Genomic DNA, 25190 nt, shown 5'->3' on the forward strand with positions numbered 1-25190 from the left:
GGTGGTGGGAGGGCCGGGGAGGGTTCCCCCGGTCGCCCCTCTTAAACCGTTGCCGGTTGTGACGGAACCTTTTGCGGAAATCATGATTGATTGCGTAGGCCCCCTACCTAAGACCAAGCGAGGTAACGAGTACCTACTTACTGTTTTGGATATGGCCACTAGGTATCCTGAGGCTTTCCCCTTGCGTACTATCAGGGCGAAGGTTATCGCAGAACATCTAATCAAGTTCTTTGCTTGGGCCGGTTTGCCAAAGACTATTCAGTCAGATAGGGGATCCAATTTCACGTCTCAGTTGTATCGTCAAGTGATGTCAGAGCTAAAAATACTCCCCAAGTATTCATCTGCATACCACCCTCAGTCCCAGGGGGCCATTGAGCGCTTCCATGGCACGTTGAAAAATATGATCAGGAAGTTTGTGGAAAGCCAGCCTAAAGAATGGGACGAGGCAATCCCTTTTCTCTTGTTTGCTATTCGGGATGCCCCCTCTGACTCTCTAGGATTTAGTCCGTTCGAATTAGTTTTTGGGCATGAGGTGCGGGGCCCCCTTAAACTGTTAAGGGAGCAGATGGTTGAACCCACATCTCCAGGAGATGTTTTGCAGTATGTTGAGTCTTGTAGAGCTCGGCTGCAGGCAGCGTGTGAAGTGGCGGGCAAGAACTTAGTTGGGGCTAAGGCCCGCATGAAAGCCAAGTATGACTGCAAGACGACCCACCGGTCCTTCGACCCAGGCGACAAGGTCCTGGTGTTAGTAGCAGGGCCTCGGACACAGCTAGGCCCAGGGTTTGTGGGCCCGTATACCGTCCTTAGGAAGCTTGGGGATCTTAACTACGTGGTGGCGACCCCTGATAGGCGTTCGAAGACCCGCCTATGTCATGTGAACTCCATGAAGGCATACGAGGGGCGGGACACGGAGGCAGTAGTCTGCTGTGTTGCCGAGGAAAGGGGGGAAGAAAAGGAGGAGTTAGGGGAGGATTCCTCCCCTCCAGGGGTTGTAGGGGTGAGGCTACAGAACACCCAAGCCCTTGCCAGGTTGGATGGCCAGCTAGAGCACCTGTCCGGGCCTCAGCGATTAGATATCCAGCGGTTGGTAGGTGTATTTCCCCCGCTCTTTCAGGATGTACCGGGTCGGACCGGGAAGGCTCAGCATGATGTAGATACTGGGACTGCTGCTCCAGTAAAGTCACACCCTTACCGTTATCCCCCGCGTAAGAAAGAGACTATACGGGAGGAAGTAGACTATATGCTGGAGATTGGAGTCATTGAGCCAGCAGACAGCGCTTGGAGCTCTCCTGTGGTGTTGGCGGCACAGGAGGGAAGAGCGGATAGATTCTGTGTGGATTTTAGAAAGCTGAACGTGGTGACGCGGGGGGATGCGTTCCCTATCCCACGCCTAGAGGACTGTATTGACCAGGTTGGTCAGGCCAAGTGGGTCACGAAGGTGGATCTGTTGAAGGGTTACTTTCAGGTTCCCCTGACCGAACGAGCTAAGGAGAGGTCAGCCTTTGTGACGCATGATGGGCTGTATCGCTTTACAGTCATGCCATTTGGAATGAAGAACGCCCCGGCCACATTCCAGAGGCTCATGAATGCCGTCACTCAGGGGTTGCGTAACACCGTCACCTACCTTGATGATGTGGTAACTTACAGCGAGACGTGGGAGGAGCATGTCGCTCATGTTGGGGCATTGTTTGAGCGCTTGGCGGAGGCGGGATTGGTGGTCAACCTTCCGAAGTGTGAGTTCGGGAAGGGCAGGGTCACCTATCTGGGTCATCAGGTCGGCGGTGGGACTGTGTTGCCTAGAACAGCGAAGGTGCAGGCCATCATAGATTTTCCCCCTCCCAGGACGAGGACCCAGCTGAGGCAGATTCTGGGGATGTGCGGTTTCTATAGAAGGTTTGTGTCAAACTTCGCGGCCGTGACTGCTCCCTTGACCAACTTGCTCAGGAGTGGAGTGAAGTGGGATTGGTCGGGAGAGTGTAGGGAGGCTTTAGCCCAGGTGAAAAACATCCTCTCAAGTGCGCCGGTCCTTAAGGCACCTGATTTTTCACAACCGTTTGCTTTAGCAGTGGATGCCTGTGATGTTGGAGTGGGAGCGGTTCTGCTGCAGGCAGGGGCTGATGGGGTTGAGCGGCCGGTAGCCTACTTTTCGAAGAAGCTCAACTGTCATCAGAGAGGGTATTCGACCATAGAAAAGGAAGCCCTAGCCTTAGTCCTGGCCGTGAGGCATTTCGAGATCTACGTGGCCAGTAGTGATCAGGTGCTGAAGGTCTACTCTGATCATAACCCGTTAACGTTTCTGGCCAAGTTCAGTAGCGCTAATGCTCGTGTGTTTCGCTGGGGGCTACTCTTGCAGCCGTATAGTATGGTGATTAAGCATATAGCGGGTAAGGATAATGTTATTGCTGATGCCCTGTCCAGAGGGTGAAGCAGCACGATGTGGGATTGCACCCAAGTAGGACTAGGTTGATTAAGGAAGCCATGAGGTGCCAGATACTTCTGTGAGGGGGAGTGGGGATAGTCTGAAGGATGGTCTTTTGAAAAAAAAAAAGGCCTTAGGCTGATCACTCGAACCCTGGTATTTGGACAAGGCTCTTGTGGGGGTGAATGGTAGTGATTTTTGGAAAAAGGGAAAATCGGGAGGAATAAAAATATATATGAAATTGTAGAAAAATCCAGAAAAATAACTATTTCGTGTCTAGTGTCTTTTTATGTTTTTTCTTTTTGATGGGGGGAGGAATGTCACGGTCGGATCCGTCTAGTCTCTGTGTCTGTCATTGTGTGGGATGGTGATTGGTCTGAAGAGGCTTAGGGGCGGGTCTGACTTGGGGAGGGTTTGAACTTAACCCGGCAGGAGACGGAAGAGAAGGCCCCCGTGGATCCAGCGTCTCGCCGAGAAGCCAAACCTTGCACTGAGGACATTGATTAAGACCGTGACTGAACCCTGTAGAGATCCCGTGTCCGTTGTTTCGTTAGCCGCTTCGGTGGCTCTTCGCGCTACACTGAGAGTAGCAACCCAAGGATTGGGCTGGCCGCTTATGGAAGCCAGGCTGCCCTCCCAAGAAGGCTTGGATCGAGTACTGGAGTGACCATCAGTAGCCTACTACGTCCAGGTAGGACCCGCCTATGCCAACCTGTTCAGGTACAACATATTCCACGCCGATGACAGACCGGAGCTTAGAGTGCACGGCTCAGTTCCTAGCCCGAGGTAACCCCTAGACTACCGAGTTCGCATTAATGATTCTCGGGTGGTATCTGGCCGTGACAATAACAATAGTGTGAATGCTCTAAAGCATTCACACTAATAAAATACTGTATTGTCCAAATACACACGCATGCTATGCTACCAGAGCGGCCAGCAGAGGGCAGATGACTACCTAGAACAAACTCTTTGAAGAACACGTCTATTACAGGGCTGTGATGGCATGGAACAGTTTTCCAAGTGACATCCGTTTAATTAGTGGTAAGGCTTGTTAAAAAAATAAAATAAAAGACTGAGTATTTGAGTTACGTGCAGTCTGACTTCAGAAACTTCTTTTGTCAGGTGTGTTATTCATAGTCATTCTAGTCAAAAAGCTTGTTCAATAACATTCAACATAAGTTACAAATTTGCTTTTTCAATTAAATCAAGTTAAAATTCAGTTCTCCCACCCCATTTGTCTTTGTAAATAGGGAAATGTATACAGGAAAATGTTGCATTTTGCCTTTATTATTTTCTCAGAATGCACCAAAATGCTTGATTTACATGTGAAAATCACAAAACAAATCAGGGATTCTCCCAGACCCCCTACAGGGGTTTGGTTTCCAAACTTTCAGCCCCACCTACTATCACCTACTATTTTTTTCACCTGCCGCCACTGCTATAAACCCATAGACTGGTATGACCATCCTGATCTAGCGAGCTCACTGCTTCGCTCCGCAATATCGGTCTGGACTTCGCCCCATAGAGAGCGAATATATGTAGTCTGGGGCCTTTCTCGTTCAGTGTTGTTTCGCTGGTCTAGAGCGGAAGCGCGATGACGCATCGCATAATCATCCGGTCTGGACTATTACTGGTTGTAATGTTTTTACTGAAGGCTGCACATGGTGAAGTTTCGAGTAGCCTAGATAACATTGGCGGTGGTATCACCAGGCATAACACCAAATCAGAATGTCCTGAAAATAACTGAGTGACACCCTGAGGGGGTCTACTATTACTCTGATGTGGAAGTGTTGATGCATTATGGGCGGTCTCCTTTTAATCCTAATCTGAGTTTGCAGGAAACAGTAGGTTGTATAGGACAGTTTAGAGGGCTTTTATTTTGAAATGCCACATCAGAATGTCCTGAATATCACTGGGTGACACCCTGAGGGAGTCTACTAGTACTCTGAAGTAGAGGTCTTCACGGGTCGGGTAAATCCGAGAGGACCCGAACCCGACCCGAACCCGACCCGAGACCCGTACGGGTCCGGGTCCACATTTCCACACTTTTATTATGGTCAATTGGGATCCGATTCTATTACCTCGGGTCCCGGGTCTGTTTATCATTATGCGTAATACCCGAGAAAAACGATGACGCAAATTCAGTGAGACTGCGGGCGCGACGCGAGCGGAGAAACGTAGGCCTAAATATGGCAGCCACCACCAGTATGTCTCTGACTGAAGTGAAAAATAAACTCAGAGAAAAAGAATATAAAGAGGTAAAACCTAGAGGCAACTCAACATTCTGGACGTCCTTCATGCAAATTGTCGACAAAGACGAGAAGAAAGTAAACGCTGTTAAGTGTAACACCTGTGGCGGACTGCTCCGGTACGACTCCTACAAGACGGGCACCTCACATCTTTTAAAGCATGTGAGGTCATGTAAAAAGTGATCCAAACTTCAATGGGGTCATTTGTTAGAAAGAGTTCAGAGTCAGTTCCAAAAAATGCAAAGGTAGAGGTTTTGGAAAAATGAACAAAAGTCTGCGCAAAGGATTTAATAGCCTTCAGAATGTTTGAAACGCCTGCGTTCACGGAGTTAGCGCAGACAATATTGGACACTGGAGCAAAACATGTCCAGTTTGATGTGAAGGACCTTCTTCCCTCTGGTGTGACGGTATCTCGTTTTACACAGAAGAAATGTGAAAGTCTCAAAGCAGAGCTCCTGCCAACCGTTAGGAAAGCCATGGCCGATGGTTTGGCGTGCGGAGCATCCACAGACATGTCGATGGATGACCACAGGAAGGTCAGCTACACCTGCATCACATTGCATTACATAGATGCCAACTGGGAGTTTAAAACTAGGGTCATTTGCACGTGCGCGTTCCCACTCGGGGCAAAGAAGACGGCCCTAAACCTGAATGGAGAATTACTCAAGCAACTGGGCGAATTTGGTCTGACCCCAGAAGAGATCAACAGACTGGTATTTGTCAGCGACCAAGCCGCTAATGTGCAGGCAGCGCTCACCCAATGGGCACATCACAGTTGTATAGCACACGTGTTGAATACAGTCCTGAAGCACACGTTCAAGTCGAGGGAAGATGGCGAGGAAGAGCTACGAGAACTAAGAGCCTGCATTGAACAATGCAAGACCCTGACGACATTTTTTAAACACTCCGGATTACAACTCCAACTCAAGCAATCTTTAAAACAAGAATGCGAAACAAGGTGGAACACCAAACTGGAGATGGTCGCATCTGTGCTTCATGGATTTGAAGACATTCAGTCAATTTTGCTTGAACGAAGAGAGATGCATCGGATGAGTAATATAACCAAGGAAATGCTCCAGCTGCTTGTGCAATTCCTGCAGCCTTTCAAACAGGCTACCGAAGAGCTCAGTGGCTCAAACTATCCCACTATCAACTTGGTGGCCCTGTGGAAAATCACGCTGTTGAACCACTGCCAAATCACCCCATCCGATCCAGTACCCCTCGAGATACTGAAACGCAGGTGAGATGTAGCCTTGGCCTCTGCCTATCTATTCTAATTCCTAAATCATTTGTAATTTAGCTATTTACCGTTTGCTGTAGATTATTTATTTTTAGTGTTGTTTTATTTGATTATCTTCTGTTCTATTCAATAGTTGCGCGGGACTCCTGTCTGAACGGATCGTTTTGGGCCAACGCAAAAAGCTTGGGGTGCTGCTCTGGCCCAGGTTCAAGCAACTTCGCATGTTCCGCTCATTGGAGGAGAGGGAGGACATATATGAAGATGTGCGCAGAGAGATGGCCAACTTCCCCCCAGCCGAAAGACCTACAACTGAGCCTGCGGTAAATAGATTAAAACAACTGCAAAATTATTTTGTGCATCATCTTCATCCTATTCAGTTTCTTCCTATGTTAGGCCTACACATTTGTATTGTTTCCTAGGCCTAGGTATTGTTTCGTAGGCTTATATTTTATTGTAGGCTATTAATAACATTGCACTGCACATTGTACCTATGTGTAGCCTAGGTTACAAATATAACTTTAACTTGAACAGGGGGAAAGGGAAAATGAAGATGGAATTGCCGGGCCAGCACCACCACCGCCAGCACCAGCGCACATCTTCAGCCAGTGGGCTGATCATGTCGAGGATGCCGTCACAGGGCAAGAACTGGACCGATATTTTCAGCAGCAAACGCTGGACAATGATGAGACATCCTTGCCTTTTGGAAAGTAAACCAAAATCTCTTCCCAACTATGGCACGGCTGGCGAGGAAAGTGCTTTGGCATCAGAATGTCCTGAAAATCACTGGGTGACACCGTGAGGTGGTCTACTAGTACTCTGAAGTAGAAGTGTTGAGGCATTATGGGCGGTCTCCTTTTAATCCTAATCTGAAATTGCAGGAAACAGTAGGTTGTATAGGACAGTTTAGAGGGCTTTTATTTTGAAATGCCACATCAGATTGTCCTGGAAATAACTGGGTGACACCCTGAGGTGGTCTACTAGTACTCTGAAGTGCAAGTGTTGAGGCATTATGGGCGGTCTCTTTTGAATTTTAATCTGAAATTGCAGGAAACAGTAGGCCGTATAGGACAGTTTAAAGGGCCTTTATTTTGAAATGCCACATCAGAATGTCCTGAAAATCACTGGGATATACCCAGAGCCAGGGGTGGTCTGCTTGCTATTTGGATTGGAGTAGGGGCAGCATTATGGGCGATTTCCTTTTATTTCTAATCTGAATATTAAGGAAATATAGTTATGACAATTTAGAGGTCCTTTATTTTCAAATGCCACACCACAACCGCCTTTCACTTCTTTAATCAAACCATAGTTATTTGACTGTTGCTGAACGCGACGGTGGCAAGTCCTTACAAGAGAAAAACGATTTACCGTAATGATGCTAATGTTTGCGCAAAGGGGAATTGGCTGTGGCACACATGACTTGTATTTCCGAATTGAAGGCTTGACAGCAGTCAATTAACGGTTATGGCACACGACAACTTCCCCGGATTCGCAGGCATAGGGGCGAGACTCCACACTCGTCCACACCCTCATCCTCGCCTATAGTGGTTCGCAGAATATAGCATACTTTCGCGTAAAACAAAGGCTTCCTTATCAAAGTAGGCATAATATAATTATCCTAATTCCTCTCCAGTGTTATATGAGTCAGTCGATGAATTGCACCTCATTAAAAGATGGATTTTCTCCGATTGTAGCCATTTCAGATGAGACACTTTTCAGATGAGACACTTCAGAAACTATTTTATCCACACTGCGGTTGATGGGGTACTTCTCTTTGCACATTATAGGCTAGGTTTTTGATTAAAAAATAAATAAATAGGCTACTCACCTACATGCTCTGTGACACAGACTTCGCTGACGACGTGAAAAAGCGCAACGATGTTTTGCTCTTCACTTAATGGTGCGTTCGAGTGCTGTTTTAAAGACGGTTTACCGTATTTTCGATTAAAACGAGACCTAGCCTATTGAACGCAACGGGAAAAAAACGGCAACGGGCGAGGTGGGTTTTCTCTCGTTTGGTAGCTGTATCAAATGTTTTACCCAATCAGCAGAATTATATATAAACCTCGATCTTACCGCCTGCTATAGTTGCAACTCTTGTGTAACACACAAGGTGTTCAGCGCGCCATTTCAATAAAAGTTTTGCAGGGGCTGAATTCACCCCCAACAAGACATTCTGGACATTGTCAAAGTAGCCTACGTTAAAGTCCACGGTTCGGAAAATCCCCGCCCGTGAGGATGTTGGTGACTAGAATTGTTTCAATACTCCAAAAGTAGCTGGCATGTTAAAGTAATAAAGACTACACTAATTCAACCCCAGTTGACCGTGAACGTTTTGCAATTAATCTACCCTAACTGTTGTGCTAGAAAGTAGCCTCTATAGTCTCATATTTCTCTAATAGGCCTACTCATTCATGGTTTCATATAGCATAGCCTACTTTTCACGTTACCTTTGTAAACACCAGTGTGGATGTTCCCGATCTGCCTTCGCGGTGACTGCGGTCAAGTCAGCAAGAACAGATAGAAATCACGGTCAAGTGGTCCGCCCCTTATTTCGTTTTGCGCGTGGTCCGCCCCTTATTTCGTTTTGCGCGTCCACTCCATGGATGTATTAATAGAGTAGTTCGATAGTTACAGTCGAGTCAACTAAAACTAGGCTACTATGGTTTGATTCAGAAAGTGAAAGGACGTTCTGACGTGGCATTTCAAAATAAAAGAATGAGAGGCCATTGAAAAGTGCTTTGGATAAAACCGCTATACGTGCAGTCCATTTACCATAAAATATGCCACAAATCCTTTAGCCTACACTTGGAGGTAGAAAACAGGTTGTCAGGTATGTGGGGGGACCGGCTTTCTGCACTTCTCATTCCTGCAATAATTTCAGTTCATTTTAGCAGAAACTTGCTCAAACCTTCCAGCTCAATCACTTCCTACTAGCACAATGTGCCCTTTGAGGATTTCAACTTTGCCCCCCTAACTCTGGCCCGTCACCTCAGCCCTCCCTATTGCCCCCCCCCCTTTCCACAGAATCAGAAAACTTTCATTGGCAGGCAGATGGATGCTGTTTATTTTTGTGTTACATAACGACAACAATACCAACAGCAAACAGCAAATAATGCAAATATTAAAGAACTGCTAAAACACATTGAAAGTTTAAATAATACTGTATATAAAAGGTCATACTATTGAAGAAGAAATCTAATTGAATTTTTATACTTGTTTCATAATTTAGACCTAGATAGATATTTATTAATTTTTTTAGATATACATCAGTTCCCACCAGATAGCCACCCCGCCACTTACAGTAAAGAATGATGGACATGGTGGAGGAATGTTTGACTGATACACTTCTGTACACCCCCCCCCCTCCACTCACTCACACACACACACACACACACACACACACACACACACACACACACACACACACACTCACTCACTCACTCACTCACTCTCTCTCTCTCTCTCTCTCTCTACATTTTTCCAGCACACAGAGATGCAAGGCTCTGTACAGCGATGCACAGAACCAATGGAAACACTCCTGGTTGCCTTTGTGTCTCCGCCCACAGCCTAGTGCTCTCTTTCCTCAGCATCACATTGGATGAGCTGAGGAGCTGTTCTGCCCAATGGAGTGCCCCATCGTCTTGAAGGGCGAGGGGCAAGGACTCAAGCGGGAGGGAGTGACCGTTCCTCTTCAGCCTGGTCATCTGTTGGAGATAATGTAGAGGATAAGGGCGTTGTACACTAGGCACCAAACAATATCAGAGATAGACAGAGCAAATGGAAAGACTGACCAAGGTGTTGAGGGCTTCCAACATCTCAGGACTGCACTTTCCCAGAAGACTTAGGCTGTCATCAGGCAACGCTGCAATAGTTCACAACACAAAGTTTATATAGCATATCATTCACACACAGACACACACACACACAAGCCACAGGTGGGTTTATATAGCATATCATTCACACACAGACACACACACACACACACACACACACACACCACAGGTGGGTTTATATAGCATATCATTCACACACAGACACACACACACACACCACAGGTGGGTTTATATAGCATATCATTCACACACAGACACACACACACACAAACCACAGGTGGGTTTATATAGCATATCATTCACACACAGACACACACACACACACAAACCACAGGTGGGTGTATTACTCCTCTCTCACCTTCCAAAGCGCTAACCAGCAGGTGGGCAGCTGTCAGGAGAGGGGGTGGGTTGGGCCCGTCATTCTCAATTTGATAGGCTGCATCTGGCTGGACAAGGTCCAATAGGGCACAGACAGACTTGTTCTGGGAAACGGGCAACTCCTTGACTTCTGTCTTGACAGGCGTCTCATCCCTACACCACTCCTCCAGCTGAGAACGAGAGGGAGAGAAAGAGAGAGCGGGGAGGCAAGGGAGGGGTGCCGGAATAAAGGAGAGATCACGAGACGAGAGAACAGAAAAAGAGAGAGCTAAGAGAAAGAGAAGAGAAATCCTATCTGCCATCTGATACTGGCGTCCCCAAAGAGATATTATCACTGGGTCTCTCACCAAGTGTTCCACAGCTGTGAGTACAGCTCTGTCCACTAGAACCTCTCGGAACCTCTGGAACAGAACTGACCGGGTCTCCTTTGGCAGAGTTGCGAAGGATCGTAGATGGATCTCCAACTCCTGTAAGTCTGGAGGGAAGGGAGGGAGGGAGAGAGTAGCAGGGGTCAGAGCCAAATCAGTGCTGAGAGATCAAATGAATGATAGTGAGTGAGTACCAAATGGTAAAATGTTGAAGTACCAACTAAACAAAGTTGTGCTCTTCCTCTTTTACAACAATGAAGTGCAGAAACATGTACAGACAAGAGGAAGTGGCACTCTCTGCTGTTCATTTCTGCTGTACAAGCACACATAATGACCCACACAAACACACACACAACCCAGTACAAGCACACATACTGACCCACACAAACACACACACAACCCAGTACAAGCACACATAATGACACACAAACATACACAACCCAGTCGAATCCTGCATGGTCTGCTGGCGAAACACATGTAAATGTGCAGGTATATACCATTATTGTGCCATAAACACCCTTGCACAAAATGAATTTTTGCGGTCTGAACTGTAATCATGCCAGTAAGCCTCTTTGATTTGATAAATTTTTTATGGCCCACATGGTGAAAAACAAGCATTGATGCAGAAGGGTTTTCACTCTAAGAACACTGATTCCTATTTGAATCTTAATGGCTTCATGCACTAGTGAGTCAAATCTCATAGGATTACCATGTACTAGTGAGTCAAATCTCATAGGATTACCATGCACTAGTGAGTCAAATCTCATAGGATTACCATGCACTAGTGAGTCAAATCTCATGGGATTACCATGCACTAGTGAGTCAAATCTCATAGGATTACTATGCACTAGGGTTACATGGAGGGATAAACAATGACTTTATCTATTGGTGATATCAGTCATTCTCAACCAGTGACCAGTGGTAGCCTACAGCCAAATGGTTAGAAAAAATCGACACATTTTGGTAGGTTTTTTTTCTCTCATGTATTTGGGAAGATGGTCCTCGGAATTTTTTTAACAATCCAAAGTGGACCTTAAGTCACAAAAGGTTTAGAACCCCTGGGTTATATGACACAGACACACCAAAAACACACCACCTTGTTTCCACAGAATGAAAAATGGGAAGTAGTCAAATGGCCAACATTTGTCAACCAGCAGTAATGAATGAATGAACACACACATGTCTGCAGTGCGCTGAGTGGAGCTCCCCCTGGGACTCTGGCCTCGCTCCAGCCCTGTCCGTCCACCACACACAGGCTGTCGTAGGACTCTGGAGAGGACCTTGCACAATCGGTCTCGAAGCCTCCATGAGTACCAGGCTGTAAACACAGCGCTGAGAACACACAGACCCACACACACACACACACATACACACACGGTCATATAAACAAAGTTTGAAGTCAAGGAAAGATTTGACATGTAATGACAATCACGTCACGCTATTATAGCATGCAAATAAACAGCAAGGTCCAGTGTTACACGCACACACACTCACCATAGAGTCCATCCTTTTTAATCTCCAGCTCTATGAGGCTATAGGCGATGACCGTGTGAGGGGGGATCTCCAATGAAACATCGCTGTCCACCTGAACACTGCCATTCTCCCTCACACACACCTGACATATACACACACACATACAAAGCACACACAATAATGAAATAAACCTCACGTGCACATTCAAACTGAACCCAGACGCACACACACACATGCACACACACACACACACATACCTCAACGGGCATGTTCCCCAGCGTTCCCAGGACGCCTGCGCAGGTCCCCAGCCCCTGGTGTGTCTCTGAGATGACGCAGGGCGTGGTGGTGAGGATCCTCTCCTTCAGGACGCCGAACACCTCCGCCCGCTTCTCCGCCTGCTTCACCAGCACGTGCTGCATGTCCACCACCCTGGCGAGGGGAGAGCACGCCGCCATTGAGGCTAAAGAACGAGTCGGTAACACTTTACAATAAGGGTACATTAATAAGCATTAGTTAATGCATTATTAAGCATTAAGTAACACTTAACTAATGTCTCTGATAACCATTTACTAATGTTATTTATGTTAACTAAGGTTAACTCACCTAACCCTAACCCTAACCTTAACTAAGGTATTAATTAACATTAGTAACCTAACCTAACCCTAAATAAGCATTAGTTAACAGTTAACTAATGTTTTTTGTGACCCTTATTGTAATGTGTGACCAACGAGTCCGTCGTTGACCGGCAAGTGTGTGTGTGTGTGTGTGTGTGTGTGTGTGTGTGTGTGTGTGTGTGTGTGTGCAAACAATTGCAACGGAGAGAGGCACATACGCGAGTGTACACACGAACAGAGAGGCATTACGCACCTGGCGTTGGACTCCAGCAGCAGACTCCGGACCTCCACTTCCTGTTTCATCAGTCGGCCAAAAGAGGATCGGAGCTTGGAGGTGCCCCAGCCCTCCAGGTTCACGGCGAGGTGGCCAGCCTTGGCGTCCAACTTGCCGCTCGTAGTGTCCCCGAACCTCCCCTCGTAGGTCAGGAAGTCTGACTCTGACACGGCTGAGATACCGCACAGAGAGAGATGTGGTCAGATGGCATTGGCCTGTGGTGTGTGTGTGTGAGTGAGTGAGTGAGTGAGTGAGTGAGTGAGTGAGTGAGTGAGTGAGTGAGTGGTGTTTTTCCTGGAAGCAAGCGTTTGTGTCTGTGTGTGTATGAGTGTGTGTTCCTGTGTGTGTGTGTGTGTGTGTATGTGTGTGTGTATGAGTGTGTGTCTGTGTGTGTGTGTGTGTGTGTGTGTGTGTGTGTGTGTGTGTATGAGTGTGTGTGCCTGTGTGTGTGTGTGTGTATATGAGTGTGTGTGTGTGTACGGGTGCGTGTGTATGAGTGTGTGTCTGTGTGTATATGAGTGTGTGTTCCTGTGTGTGTGTGTGTGTTTGTGTGTGTGTGCGTGTGTGTGTGTGCGTGTGTATGTGTGTGTGTATGAGTGTGTGTGTGTATGAGTGTGTGTGCCTGTGTGTGTGTGTGTGTATATGAGTGTGTGTGTGTGTATGGGTGCATGTGTGTATGTGAGTAAGCGTTCACCTGGACTGAGTGACGCGTCTCCCAGTAGCAGGTGACTGAGGGTGAAGTCGGTGGGCCGGTATTTGGGTTTCTGCCAAAACCAGAATCGGTTGCGCTTAATGACCAGCGCCATGGGACCCAGCTTGACTGAGTCATTGAGGCGGGAGACCGGGATCAGACTTCCGTCCGGGTCAATCTGGCGGACAAAGTTCGCCGTTGCCTTGGAGAACATCACCTAAGAGGGGCCAACACCTGAAGGGGGCAGAAAGTTAAATGATTTCTCCTCCACTGCTGATGCTGCATGGACTGCTCTCTGGTGCAGTTACTGGTCTGAGTTAACAGAGGTGTGAGTTTACTTCCATCTGTACAGTATGTGCACCAAACTTAAAGATAAAAGTGCTTTTTTTGGAATTCCCCAAATTGACATATTTCCCCCATTTCTCACTCAGTTCTTAAGCAGTATGATTTGGCTTTTAATCCTCTTTTACATCACTAGGCTTGTGTGTGTGTCACCCAGCACCACCACAGTGCTTTAACCCAGAGTGTACAATGACTCACAAAGGCATGGGCGAGGAGGGAGCTCTGCCATGACCTGCTAACCGTTACCGTAACACACACACACACACACACACACCCTCAAGCACGCCAGCTCCAAACCAACTCATCCCTCTTCCTCCAAATTCTGGCATCTCAGTTTTCTGAGTGTAAATAATTAAATCTATCAAGCGGAAGAGGGACAGAGAACTAATCAAAGAGAGTGAGGGGGGGGGGGGTGAAGGAGGGAGAGGGGGGAGAAATACCTGTACCGGAATGTTGGCTGAGGCAAACAGGCAGACATGAGTTTAAACACCACGCGTGCTTTGGGATATGAGAGAGAGAGAGAGAGAGAGAGAGAGAGAGAGAGAGAGAGTAAAGGAATGAAAGGGGAAAAGAGAGTTGGTGTACAACTGTAGAAAGAAACAGGGAGGAAGACATGGGATGGGGGAGAGAGAAGAGAGGGCGAGTGGTGAAAGATGAAAAAAGTATAGAAGTGTATCAGTCATAACTTTCCAGTCCAACATCGCCATGTCCTCCACTTAATCCCACCACACACTTTACTGTGAAGGCGTGTGTGGCTAACTGTTGGGAACAGATACAGATCTAAAACCCCCTACATACCTATCTGGGTCTTAAGCCAAAACAGATGATGAACACTCTCAAACACGACCACGTCAATATAGAGACACACTTGACGAACTGACTCCAACCCCTAATCAAATCTGAATAACAAACGGTAACCTTAGGCTATTATATTTCTAAAGGGGAGGTTCCCTGGCCTGAGATTATGAAGCAACATTCTGGAGATTTCCCGTAGCCCGTTCGTTGTGATCTAACCGGTTTGCTGCTAGCCCGTGCATGCTGAGACGGGAGGTCAGCAAGTTAAGATCTACAAACTGAGTTATGCGCAGTAGAATTCCAAATATGCCTTCAGACAGAATGAGTGACCGGGATGCCCCTGGGGGTAGAAATAAACAGCTGTGCTCCATCCTTCTTTCGGTCTAAAACCTAAACACCAATCTCTCCAAAACGTTGCATTCTCTTTGGAAATAATGCGCTTGTAAGTTTGTGAATGAATTTAATTACATAATAAAATATTGGCTACTACACTACGATAAAATAAAAATAAAAATAAAAATCAATCAAAAAACAACTGCAAGGCAATTCATGCCCCCGCTACCTACCTGATTAATTTGGGTCCAAACGCAGGAATCAAGTGCACCGTTACTTTGGAATGTCATCGGTGTTTCCAGGCGTCCAGCTGATCAGAGCCCAAGGCAGCATCACTCTCACGTAAGAATGTGCCCGCACACGTTAGAAACAGCTGTGTAATACAGACACTCTAACATAGGAATGTGCCCCAACACGTTAGAAAAAGCTGTGTAATAGCCTACAGGCACGTTTGTCCCGGCTGCCCCAGAAAACACCATGGAATGTAATTTATTGTAATCAGAGCATGCTGTATATATTTTAACTTGGAAAATCTACTTATGATGTACCGTCGAAGAATCAACATGATAGGCTGTTTTCTGTTCTTCTATGAGATCGATTGGTGCAGAGCGGTGCCACTCACATTGTGGGCTGGCACTATGAGAGCGACTGGCTCCTCGAGGGGACTTGGCCCTACTCTGCCACGCCCCCAAACTCTAATTACTATCATATGAGGGGTGTGTGCGTGTGTTTGTGTGTTACATATACTGAAACAAGAGTAGGCTTGTATTGATTCTTACATGTGGTTACATCATGAACAGAATAACACATCCGTATTTAAAACGCGCCCATAAACACTCAAACATTCTAGAAAAATATTTCTTCCAAAAGGTTAACAAAGTCCCTGATACTGAATCTGTTGCCCTCATGAAGGGCCAGTGGGCCCTTCTCAGCCAGTGGGCCACGGTGGCCTACTGCCAAATGGTTAGAAAAAAAATACAATAAAGTTAAGTAATTTACTTATTTATTTTAGTTATTATAGTTATTTTTATATCTAAATGTACCCAAGAATTCACATAGAAATAAAAAACATCTAATTAAAAAGCATAATTTCTCTTGGTTTTGAGAGACAAATGTGTTCAGTTCCCTCGGATGCAAACTTCAGTCATGTTATGTTTTTTTCTCATGTATTTGGGAAGGTGGTCCTCAATTTTTTTTAACAATCAAAAGTGGGCCTTAATTTACAAAAGGTTGAGAAGCCCTGCCGTAGAGATTTCTGTGTATTTGTCTCTTTTTCTCTAATGAAAGCTCACACACACACACACACACACACACACACACAATGTACACTAAAGCCAACATCCACCTGCTCAAGTATACACAATAAGATTTAACATACATACCGGTAAATCAGATTCAATAGTTTGACTGTTTATTGTCTATCTGTACACATGCATACAGTATTATTGCTATATTGCTCAGTAATGTCCATTATGACAGTAAAGGCCGACTATGACAAGGCAGCATACTGGCTTAGAACACAGCCTCAGGAAGTCCCACTGTGTTCAGGGTTAAGACATTCTGGATCGTGAATGGATAGAATATAGTACAGCACAGTACAGAGTATAAAAATACTAGAAAATATATCACATCATAAAAGTACGCCCAGGCACTTAGAAATAACATTGTGTTTGCATATCTGCAGCAACAGATATTATGAGTACAGTACTCCATAACAAGGCACTTAAGTGTCTGGATTGCATCAGAACATATTGTAGCAGGTGTCACTGCGTCGCTCGTCAGCATCACTTCCACCCTCACTTGCCCACGCTGGGCTCCGTCTCAGGTCCTCTGACTTGTCAACGCACGTGACCACCTCTCAAACACCGTTTTATCTTTCTTATAATGCTAGATTCCCTTTGTCATGGGGCAATATATATGTAAGACTGAAGTCGGCAGATGGAAATGGATAGAGGAGAAGATTCTATCTGAACATACTAAAACTTTATCTTTGGTATCATTATGGTTTGACCCTAGGCTTAACTCTACAATGGATAAATCTTTAATTCAATTTTCATGTGAGATAGTCAAATCCCTACAGAAACGGCTTGCCTTTAAAGGGATCTCCAATTAACAGAGGGTCTAACCCTGTGTTAATTTCTAGTGGCAGAACGCTGACAAACATTGTATGGCAGGGTAAAAGTATACATCAACTGGTCAGATTGTGAAGGATAGGGAGATGATATCCTTTAATGAGTTGAACGATTTATATTATCTTAAAGATTCAGATTTTTTGACATACTTAGTTAAGATCTGTTTTAAGGTAACTTTCTACTAAAACTAGGGACTTGGTGATTAACAAGGACATGGATGACAGATTAAGAAGGATGGCCTTAGGTAGAAAGCCAGTTTCCATGGTATATAGGTTACTCTCTCTTAACCTATCAGATAATCTAGCTTCCATTAAACAGCAGTGGGAGAAGGACTTGGCTGTATCCATGACATCATGACATCACAATGGGAGACAGTATTCAAAAATACAACAACCTCATCCAAATGCGTAGGATACAAAATCATACAATTAAAGGTAGTGCATAGAGCCTATATTACACCATGTAAAATAAAGAAAATGGATCAGGCTATTTCAGATTTGTGTTGGCATGGATGTGGGGAGGTACAGATGTGGGAAGTTAGAAATGTTACATGCTGCAGCATTTCACCTTCGCTGTATTTGGCAGGGAAATCCCGTTGGAAATCTCGTGGGATTTCAGACGGGTGTTATTTCGTTTTAGTGATGCACCACCGCCAGGTGGCGTCTTTGAGTAGATTTAGCAGGCTGGGCTCGGTGTTTTTCTCCTATAGTCTACGAATGAAGCATCATTAAGTTTCACATTCTTTAATTTAAATGCTCTGTTGTAAAGCACTTTGAGCTGAATTTATCTGTATGAAAGGTGCTATACAAATAACGTTTAATTGTTATTATTACCTTGTTCTCAAACACATGTTTTCTCCATCTGGATGTACTTTAATTATTACGAACACCTATATCTAGGCCTACAGTAGCCTATCTATCTCGGTAACTGACGTCGGGTCAAGACGTGGTGGCTGTTAGGTCAAATGCGCAAAATAACAGTATTGTAAATATATTTGTTAGTAAAGATGTGGTGAACGTCATCCACGTGTCGTGGCACTGCCCCCCAGTGAAGAGCTTTTGGAACAAGATCTTTTTGAGACCGTCTTCCATTCTGGATGTTAAAATACCTTTATGTCCAAAAGTCTGTCTTTTGGGCATAGGGGTGGATGGTATACAGTCAACACTCACGCAACGCGTTAGTGCACTTGCATGTCTGTCAGTCAAGCGAACAATTATGTTGAACTGGAAGATACAAAAACCAATGTGTTTTTGTATTGACAACTGGTTGAGAGACTTAAAGGACCCATTGACAATGGAACAAGCAGCTTCAGCCCTCTCTGAATATGACCATGGAGATGACGGACCTTGGATTTATATACGGACATATCTGGAAAACAGACTATATGATTGAATGTAGAAGTGTTTGATCTGCACCCTACCCCCCCTTTAGTTTGTGTGTCTTGTCTTGTCTGTATTGTATGTATAATTATTATTCTATTTTTTTAAATATAAAAAAAATAAAACACCGCGTTAGCCAGCTACGCCACCCAAAAGCTAGCAGTATTCATACTGAGGAGGGATTAACCAATTCAGCTCGGTCACAATATGTTACACAGAGAGAAAGTATGGAGGAGAATCATGACATACACATGTATATAACGCCAAGAAGAACATTGAAAGGAAAATGGAGAAAGACGAGTCAAGTCAAATATACATTACGACAGATATGAAAAACCCTTGAAAGTCCGGGCTTGAGCTTAAAAGGCTCTGCCCAACCCTGAAACAGGAAGTAGGAGGTCCATATTAGGCCTGGGTCACCCTGACACAGGGCAGCCATTGGTCATTGGGTCAGAGTGAGTAGTAGATGTCCATGCATGCGCTGATCTCACTTCTCAATTTTATGATTCCCTCCTCTATGATGAGGTTGAGGGTGGGGCGGGGCTGGGTAAGCTGACCTCAGACCAGGAGGTTAGAGGCTGGAGGTCACCATAACACAGGGAAGTCTATTCCGGAGAAGCCTGGGTCCTTGCGCTGCTCCCAGTAGACGTTGGCACTCACCCACGTGTCATCCTTTGACTTCCTGTCAAAATGACAACAAAACAACAATCGGAGTTAGGGACAATCCCATTAGCTTTTATTCCTATATTGTATATTTTAATAGATATCAGTGGCCTGGTGTTTATAGTGTCACTGTCCCTGTCAAATGCTGGTTGATGAGGAATAATGTTGGGCTGTTCTATATACATTATCCTGACACTACGGTAAAACCTATGGAACAAGCACGAGAAATGCGCTGTACTTTACTGTAGGCTTTGGGAGGTTGTTTTTTTTAGTCACACACGCTGATCATGTGACGCTAATTGCTTGTTACGCACCTGACGCTGGCGCGTGACACCCGCTCTCACGTGCAAACTCTCGCCTTCTACGCACACGCGTCCACAAAAACAACCGCTCAAGCACACAGACAGACACTCACAAACACACACACACACACACGCAGAAGTGAGTGACTTACTTGAAGAAGCGTGGTTGGTGCACCATGTTGTTGTCCTGTACTATCTTCCTCCTCTCTCTCTGGAGCTGTTCTATCCTCTGTTTCTGCTCCTCCGCCCCGTCCACATCCCCCTCCTCTAGCAGCCTGACAAACGGACGAGGGGCGGAGGATGAATTAAGGTGGGGGGGGGCGGAGGATGAATTAAGGTGGGGGGGGCGGAGGATGAATTAAGGTGGGGGGGGCGGAGGATGAATTAAGGTGGGGGGGCGAGATAAGAGAGAGGATTAGAAAGAGATTCACCGAGAGGAAGTGAATGTGTGTTACTTACTGAAGGAGATGGGGGCTGCAAGTGTATTTCTAACAATTGTATTCTTGATGTATATAACTGATAGAGGCCCATGGGCCTAAGAAGCAGTTAAAATAACTGTTAAGAGTTGCATGTATGCGTGTGTGTGTGTGTGTGCGTGTGTGTGTGCGTGTGTGTGTGTGCAGGTGCAAGCAGTGACAGATCACAGAACATACAGAACGGATAGGACCAAGCAATAGAAAAGGGTTAGGGAAGACGTAGCAGACAGGAGACATTAGGGACCTTAAGCAACGACCGCTACGACGGGCCGCTACGGTGACCGGAAATGGATCAGTGCTCGATAGATAAACCTGCCTGCCGTAGCAGCTGATTCTACGACGGCAAAACCCCTGTTTCGCGTAGCGGCTACAACGTCTTGGAGACGCTTCGCCGTAGGGACCGGTCGGCTGTTTGCTTAACGATTTTGACCGCTACGGCGACAGCGTCATAGCAGATCTATGTCCGGCCACCGTAGCAGTCCTGAAAACCGTTGTTGCTTAAAGTCCCGAAGGCGAGGTGGGAGCGGAGTGCAGCAGATATGTTTAATGAGCAGAATGGCAGAGTTACGCCCAGAATTATGTGAATGTGCCGCTTATTCATGGAGATAAGGCAATGCATGAGCTCACACATAAATCGTCTCAATGTATTTTTGTATTTTGATCCTCAACTCTCCTGGGGTTAGACTACCTGCAAGCTTCCAATAAATCTGATCAAAAATGCGTTGGTCCCAGGGATATTTTTGTCACAGACTAGACCTTCAAATCTAGAGGGACATTTTGAGGTGCAGAAGTGGTGTCCCTCAGTACCTCTGGTCCAGGCGGAAGCGCGTGTCCGTGAGGGGCAGCAGGGGCTTCAGGGCAGGATCCAGCTCATTCAGCTCCACCGCAAACTGGGTGAAGCCGTAGTACTGCTCTTGCGCCACTGGCATAGGATCTAGACCGCCCCCACACACACACATACACGCCCCCACACACACACACACACACGCACACACGCACGCATGCACACGCACACACACACAAGGAAGGAAAACACAGAAACAGATACGTGCAGCGTTATCAAATATGGCCGAATCCTCATAGTGTTGTATTAATGTTACTGTTTCTTTATAGCTCTGTGGTGTAGACTGACAGATTGAGGGACCCATGACTCACTTGCTCTCCAGATGCAGGTGGCAGAGGGCGGGTCTCCTTGGTACACACCCTCATTCCATTTCCCAAATATGGAGTGGACGACACGCCCCTCTCTGTCCGTGACCACACCTTCTATCTCGTTCACCGTCCAGTTCCAAGACCTCGCCTGCAAATTGAGCAAACAAGTCAATAAACCAACCAAATCTTTATATAACGTGATGTGAATCTGAATGAAGAAAATTAGATCCACTTCATTCAATCTACCATGGTAAATGGTAAATGAACTGCACTTATATAGCGCTTTTAAACAAAGCGCTTTACAATGGCCTCTCATTCACCCATTCACACACACATTCACACACCAATGGCGGCAGCTGCCATGCAAGGTGCTAGCCTGCTCATTTGGAGCAATCTGGGGTTCAGTGTCTTGCCCAAGGACACTTCGACATGTGTACAGGAGGAGGCGGGATATAAACCAGCGACTCTACGATCATTGGACGACCCGCTCTACCTCCTGAGCCACAGGCGCCCCGGCTACCACTAATATCACGTCAACCAGTACAGTAGGACTAATTCATTATTTAGTAGCTTTTATTGTAATTCCAGTCATTCCCAAGTGGGCTTTCACTTAAAGCAATTCTTCTTTTTACCAGTAGATGGTGATGTAACCCTTTGGGTGCGGCTGAGAGGCATTCCTGGGCCTGTATGGATGTGGACTTGTGAACACCTTGTATTCTTACCTTGACGAAGGTGACTTTGCACTGGCAGGTGTCCCTGTCCACGTTCTTGATGGACATCTCTCCGTAGTGCTCAGCCCAGCGCTGGCCACTCAGGATGTTATGGATACAGGACGTCACCTTGTTCCACTCATAATGATCCCCATATCTGAGGACACACACGCACACACATGCGCACACACACACACACTCACACACACACACACACACACACACACACACACACACACACACACACACACACACAGCTGCCTTATACACATCTGCCTTATCTACCTGCACACACAAATACACATCACACCACAAATACACACACACACTACACCACAAATACACACACACACTACACCACAAATACACACACACACACGTCTGCCTTATCTACTTGCACATAGAAATACACATCACGCCACAAATACACACACACAGAGCACACCACAAATACACACACACAGCACACCACAAATACACACACACAGCACACCACAAATACACACACACCAACAACAGTAAAGGAACTCACGCAGGCAAAGTCACGTGGGTAGTCCCTATGGGGACAATCTCCATAGATTTCCCCCAGAATTTATTTTTCCATCGGACATCTGAGAGACAAAGGCAACACAGACAAATTGAGGCAGAGAAAACACACACACACACACACACGCACGCACAGAGGACAGGAAATGGAAGCGGGCCGAGATTAGTGTGACTGCTGCTTAACATCAACATGGCGGAGGTCAGGCTCACCTTGCCAGAAGGTGAAGTTCTTAGAATCACAGTGACATGCAGACACAGGTGGGTGATGGCTCACCTGAGAGACGAGAGAGAGAGAGAGAGAGAGAGAGAGAGAGAGAGAGAGAGAGAGAGAACGAGACGCAGTCGAGAACGGTTAGAGGGGGATTTAGACAGGGAAATAAAAGAGTGACAACGTTAGCACGGTGTGTTCATGCTACGCCATGACGCAGAGCGGTCGTCCTCCTCTGACGTGGTTGTGACAGTTTAAAACGTGTTTGGAAGGCGTCTCCACCCCTCTACCTGCTCTGCTATGAACCGGAAGCCCTTGTCTGGCCTCTCACACTCGTAGGTCTCCCCCAGGACTGGGTTGAAAGGCTTGCTTCCTGCCCGGTAGAAGCTGGAAGCGTATGCAGACACAGCAAACGTGGCCACATACACCTGCATAGGAGACCAGAGAGTGAGGATGTGCATGTATGTGTGTGTAAGGGTGTGTGTGTGTGAGGGTGTGTGTTTGCGTGCATGTAGGTGTGTACACGTGTGTTTATGGGTGTCCATTCTCACCATGCATTGATACAGGTCCGTGTGTGTGCGTGCGTGTGTACTTGTGATTGTGCGTGTGTGTGTGCGCACGCCTGTCTATCTCTCACCATGCATTGATACAGTCTGTGTGTGTGTGCATGCGCGTGTGTGTACTTGTGATTGTGTGTGTGTGTGTGTGTGTGCGCACGCCTGTCTATCTCTCACCATGCATTGATACAGGTCTGTGTGTGTGTGTGCATGTGTGTACTTGTGATTGTGTGCGCGCGTGTGTGTGTGTGTACTTGTGATTGTGTGCGCGCGTGGGTGTGTACTTGTGTGTGTGTGTGTGTGCACGCCTGTCTATCTCTCACCATGCATTGATACAGGTCTGTGTGTGTGTGCGTGTGTGTACTTGTGATTGTGTGCGCGCGTGTGTGTGTGTGTGTGCGTGCGCACGCCTGTCTATCCCTCACCATGCGTTGGTAGGGGTCAGCTGTGCGGCTGGCTGTGTCCAGCAGCTCGCTGTACTCCAGCTCCTCACAGAGCCTCTGCAGGGTGTTGAGGGGCTCGTTGAGCTGGACCGGCATGGCCACCTTGGACAGGTCCTTGCCGATGTTGTTCCGGAGGATGTTCCACAGGCTCACTCCGCCGCCGCCGCCACCGCCGCCAGGGCTGGGGGAGGGCAGGGCCGCACGCCGGCGGGCCGGGAGCGCCAGGCCGCCGCCCCCTGAACCTGGGACACGAGGAGGGTGTGAGTAGACGGAAGCAGATGGATACACTTCCTTTCCTCGCTAACATATCCACAGGCTATGAATGAATGAATGAATGAGTGAATGAGTGAATGAATGAGTGAATGAGTGAATGAATGAGTGAATGAATGAATGAATGAATGAGTGAATGAATGAAAAGTTTATTTAAATGTCAACATTTAGATGAGACAAATAACAAATAATAATCATGAATTTGACAACAAACAGAATATCTCAAATAAATAAACTTAAGTAAATAATTACAAAGAAACAAAGCAAACCGTACATGTACATAGTACATAACCGTACAGCATCTGCGGATCACCTTTGTTGAGTTCTGTGTGTGCGTGTGTGCGTGACGGTACCCGAGTTGTGTCTCTCGCTGCCTCCCTCGTTGCTCAAGGTATCCATGGAAACGCTGTCGCTGACGTCGCTGATGTACGAGTCGTCATCTGACACCTGCAGGGTCCGTATGGAATGTGGTTAGAAAACACAGCGATGCAAACCTCCTTCCTATTTAACATCACAGATCGATTCTGGCCACTGTTCTCGGTGCTCCGGACGTGTCCAAGAGCTGATTGGTTCGGGGGACGGGAAGAGGGGAGTGTCTCGCCTCGTTCTCGGAGGAGCTGGAGGAGAGCAGGAACTCCTGGGCGTCGAAGAACTCCGACAGAGAGTCAGGGATGGACGCTTTACTGTCATTGGACGCCTGGTGGACGAGGGGGCGGAAGCCGTCCGGGGAGTCCTGATTGGGGGGAAAAGGGAGTAGGAGGAGGAGGTTGATGCTCTCGCTATGGTCTTACTTACTCACCATGAGCTATAATCTCATTTTATACACACACACACACACACACACACACACACACACACACACACACTCTTACGGCATAGGTATTCTTCAGTCCAAGGACCTGTGCAGGGGGAGGAACCTGCATGGCAACAGTGTGTTTCAGTCTGTCTCTCTCTGCTGACAGGGAAGAGTAGGCCGACCTCAGGGTGCTGTGGACTACAGAGAGAGAGAGAGAGAGAGAGAGAGAGAGAGAGAGAGAGAGCGAGAGCGAGAGCGAGAGAGAGAGGTGAGCGTGAGCGTGATGGGCTGTCATCCATGGCAGGGCCTTGGCCGAGGCACAGGGACTCACTGTTGTTGGCCAGCCTGCAGAAGTCCTCCTGGAGGCGGCTTGCGTCTGTAGGCGAGTCCGGGGTCTCCAGGTAAGCCTCCTGGCCGCTGGGCTCGCTGGAGGAGAGGTTGGGCTCAGAGGCGTGGAGGTGAGGAGAACCTGGCGCCGATGGAGAGGCGGGCACCTGTGGGACAGAGGGGAGAGAGAGAAGGGGGAATGTTGCTTCACCGAAGAACA

At 46.9% G+C, this 25190-nt stretch overlaps 3 protein-coding genes across 3 annotated transcripts in view; all 3 read right to left on the bottom strand.

Annotated features, from left to right (window-relative positions):
- LOC311323478 (gasdermin-E-like) overlaps positions 1-8406 on the bottom strand; it is a 30143-nt gene extending 21737 nt beyond the window's left edge. The window contains exon 1 of the mRNA XM_084455714.1: positions 8356-8406. The gene's annotated coding sequence lies outside the window, so the exon portion shown is untranslated. The remainder of the gene's footprint in view (positions 1-8355) is intronic.
- A 972-nt stretch (positions 8407-9378) lies between these two features.
- Positions 9379-13753, bottom strand: LOC311323297 (gasdermin-E-like; the record flags this gene model as incomplete). The annotated part of the gene is made up of 9 exons (XM_084455498.1): positions 9379-9603; positions 9700-9770; positions 10100-10289; positions 10467-10594; positions 11667-11819; positions 11982-12102; positions 12218-12389; positions 12828-13020; positions 13543-13753. The coding sequence occupies 9 exons, from the start codon at positions 13751-13753 to the stop codon at positions 9379-9381; spliced, it is 1464 nt and encodes a 487-aa protein (XP_084311624.1).
- Positions 13754-16409: 2656 nt separating this feature from the next.
- The window catches only part of osbpl3a (oxysterol binding protein-like 3a), a 21539-nt gene continuing 12758 nt past the window's right edge, over positions 16410-25190 (bottom strand). Inside the window, exons 10-22 of the mRNA XM_084455724.1 lie at positions 24975-25137; positions 24720-24841; positions 24449-24580; positions 24201-24294; positions 23560-23819; positions 22868-23005; positions 22580-22643; positions 22356-22434; positions 21836-21980; positions 21117-21261; positions 20769-20895; positions 19638-19760; positions 16410-19202 (exon numbers count right to left, since the gene is read on the bottom strand). Coding sequence (XP_084311850.1) covers positions 19106-19202; positions 19638-19760; positions 20769-20895; positions 21117-21261; positions 21836-21980; positions 22356-22434; positions 22580-22643; positions 22868-23005; positions 23560-23819; positions 24201-24294; positions 24449-24580; positions 24720-24841; positions 24975-25137 — 1689 coding nt within the window. The 3' untranslated portion in view covers positions 16410-19105. The remainder of the gene's footprint in view (positions 19203-19637; positions 19761-20768; positions 20896-21116; positions 21262-21835; positions 21981-22355; positions 22435-22579; positions 22644-22867; positions 23006-23559; positions 23820-24200; positions 24295-24448; positions 24581-24719; positions 24842-24974; positions 25138-25190) is intronic.

The sequence above is a fragment of the Borostomias antarcticus genome (genome assembly GCF_949987555.1).
Source record: "Borostomias antarcticus genome assembly, chromosome: 21".
In the NCBI taxonomy this organism is placed as follows: Eukaryota; Metazoa; Chordata; class Actinopteri; order Stomiiformes; family Stomiidae; genus Borostomias; species Borostomias antarcticus.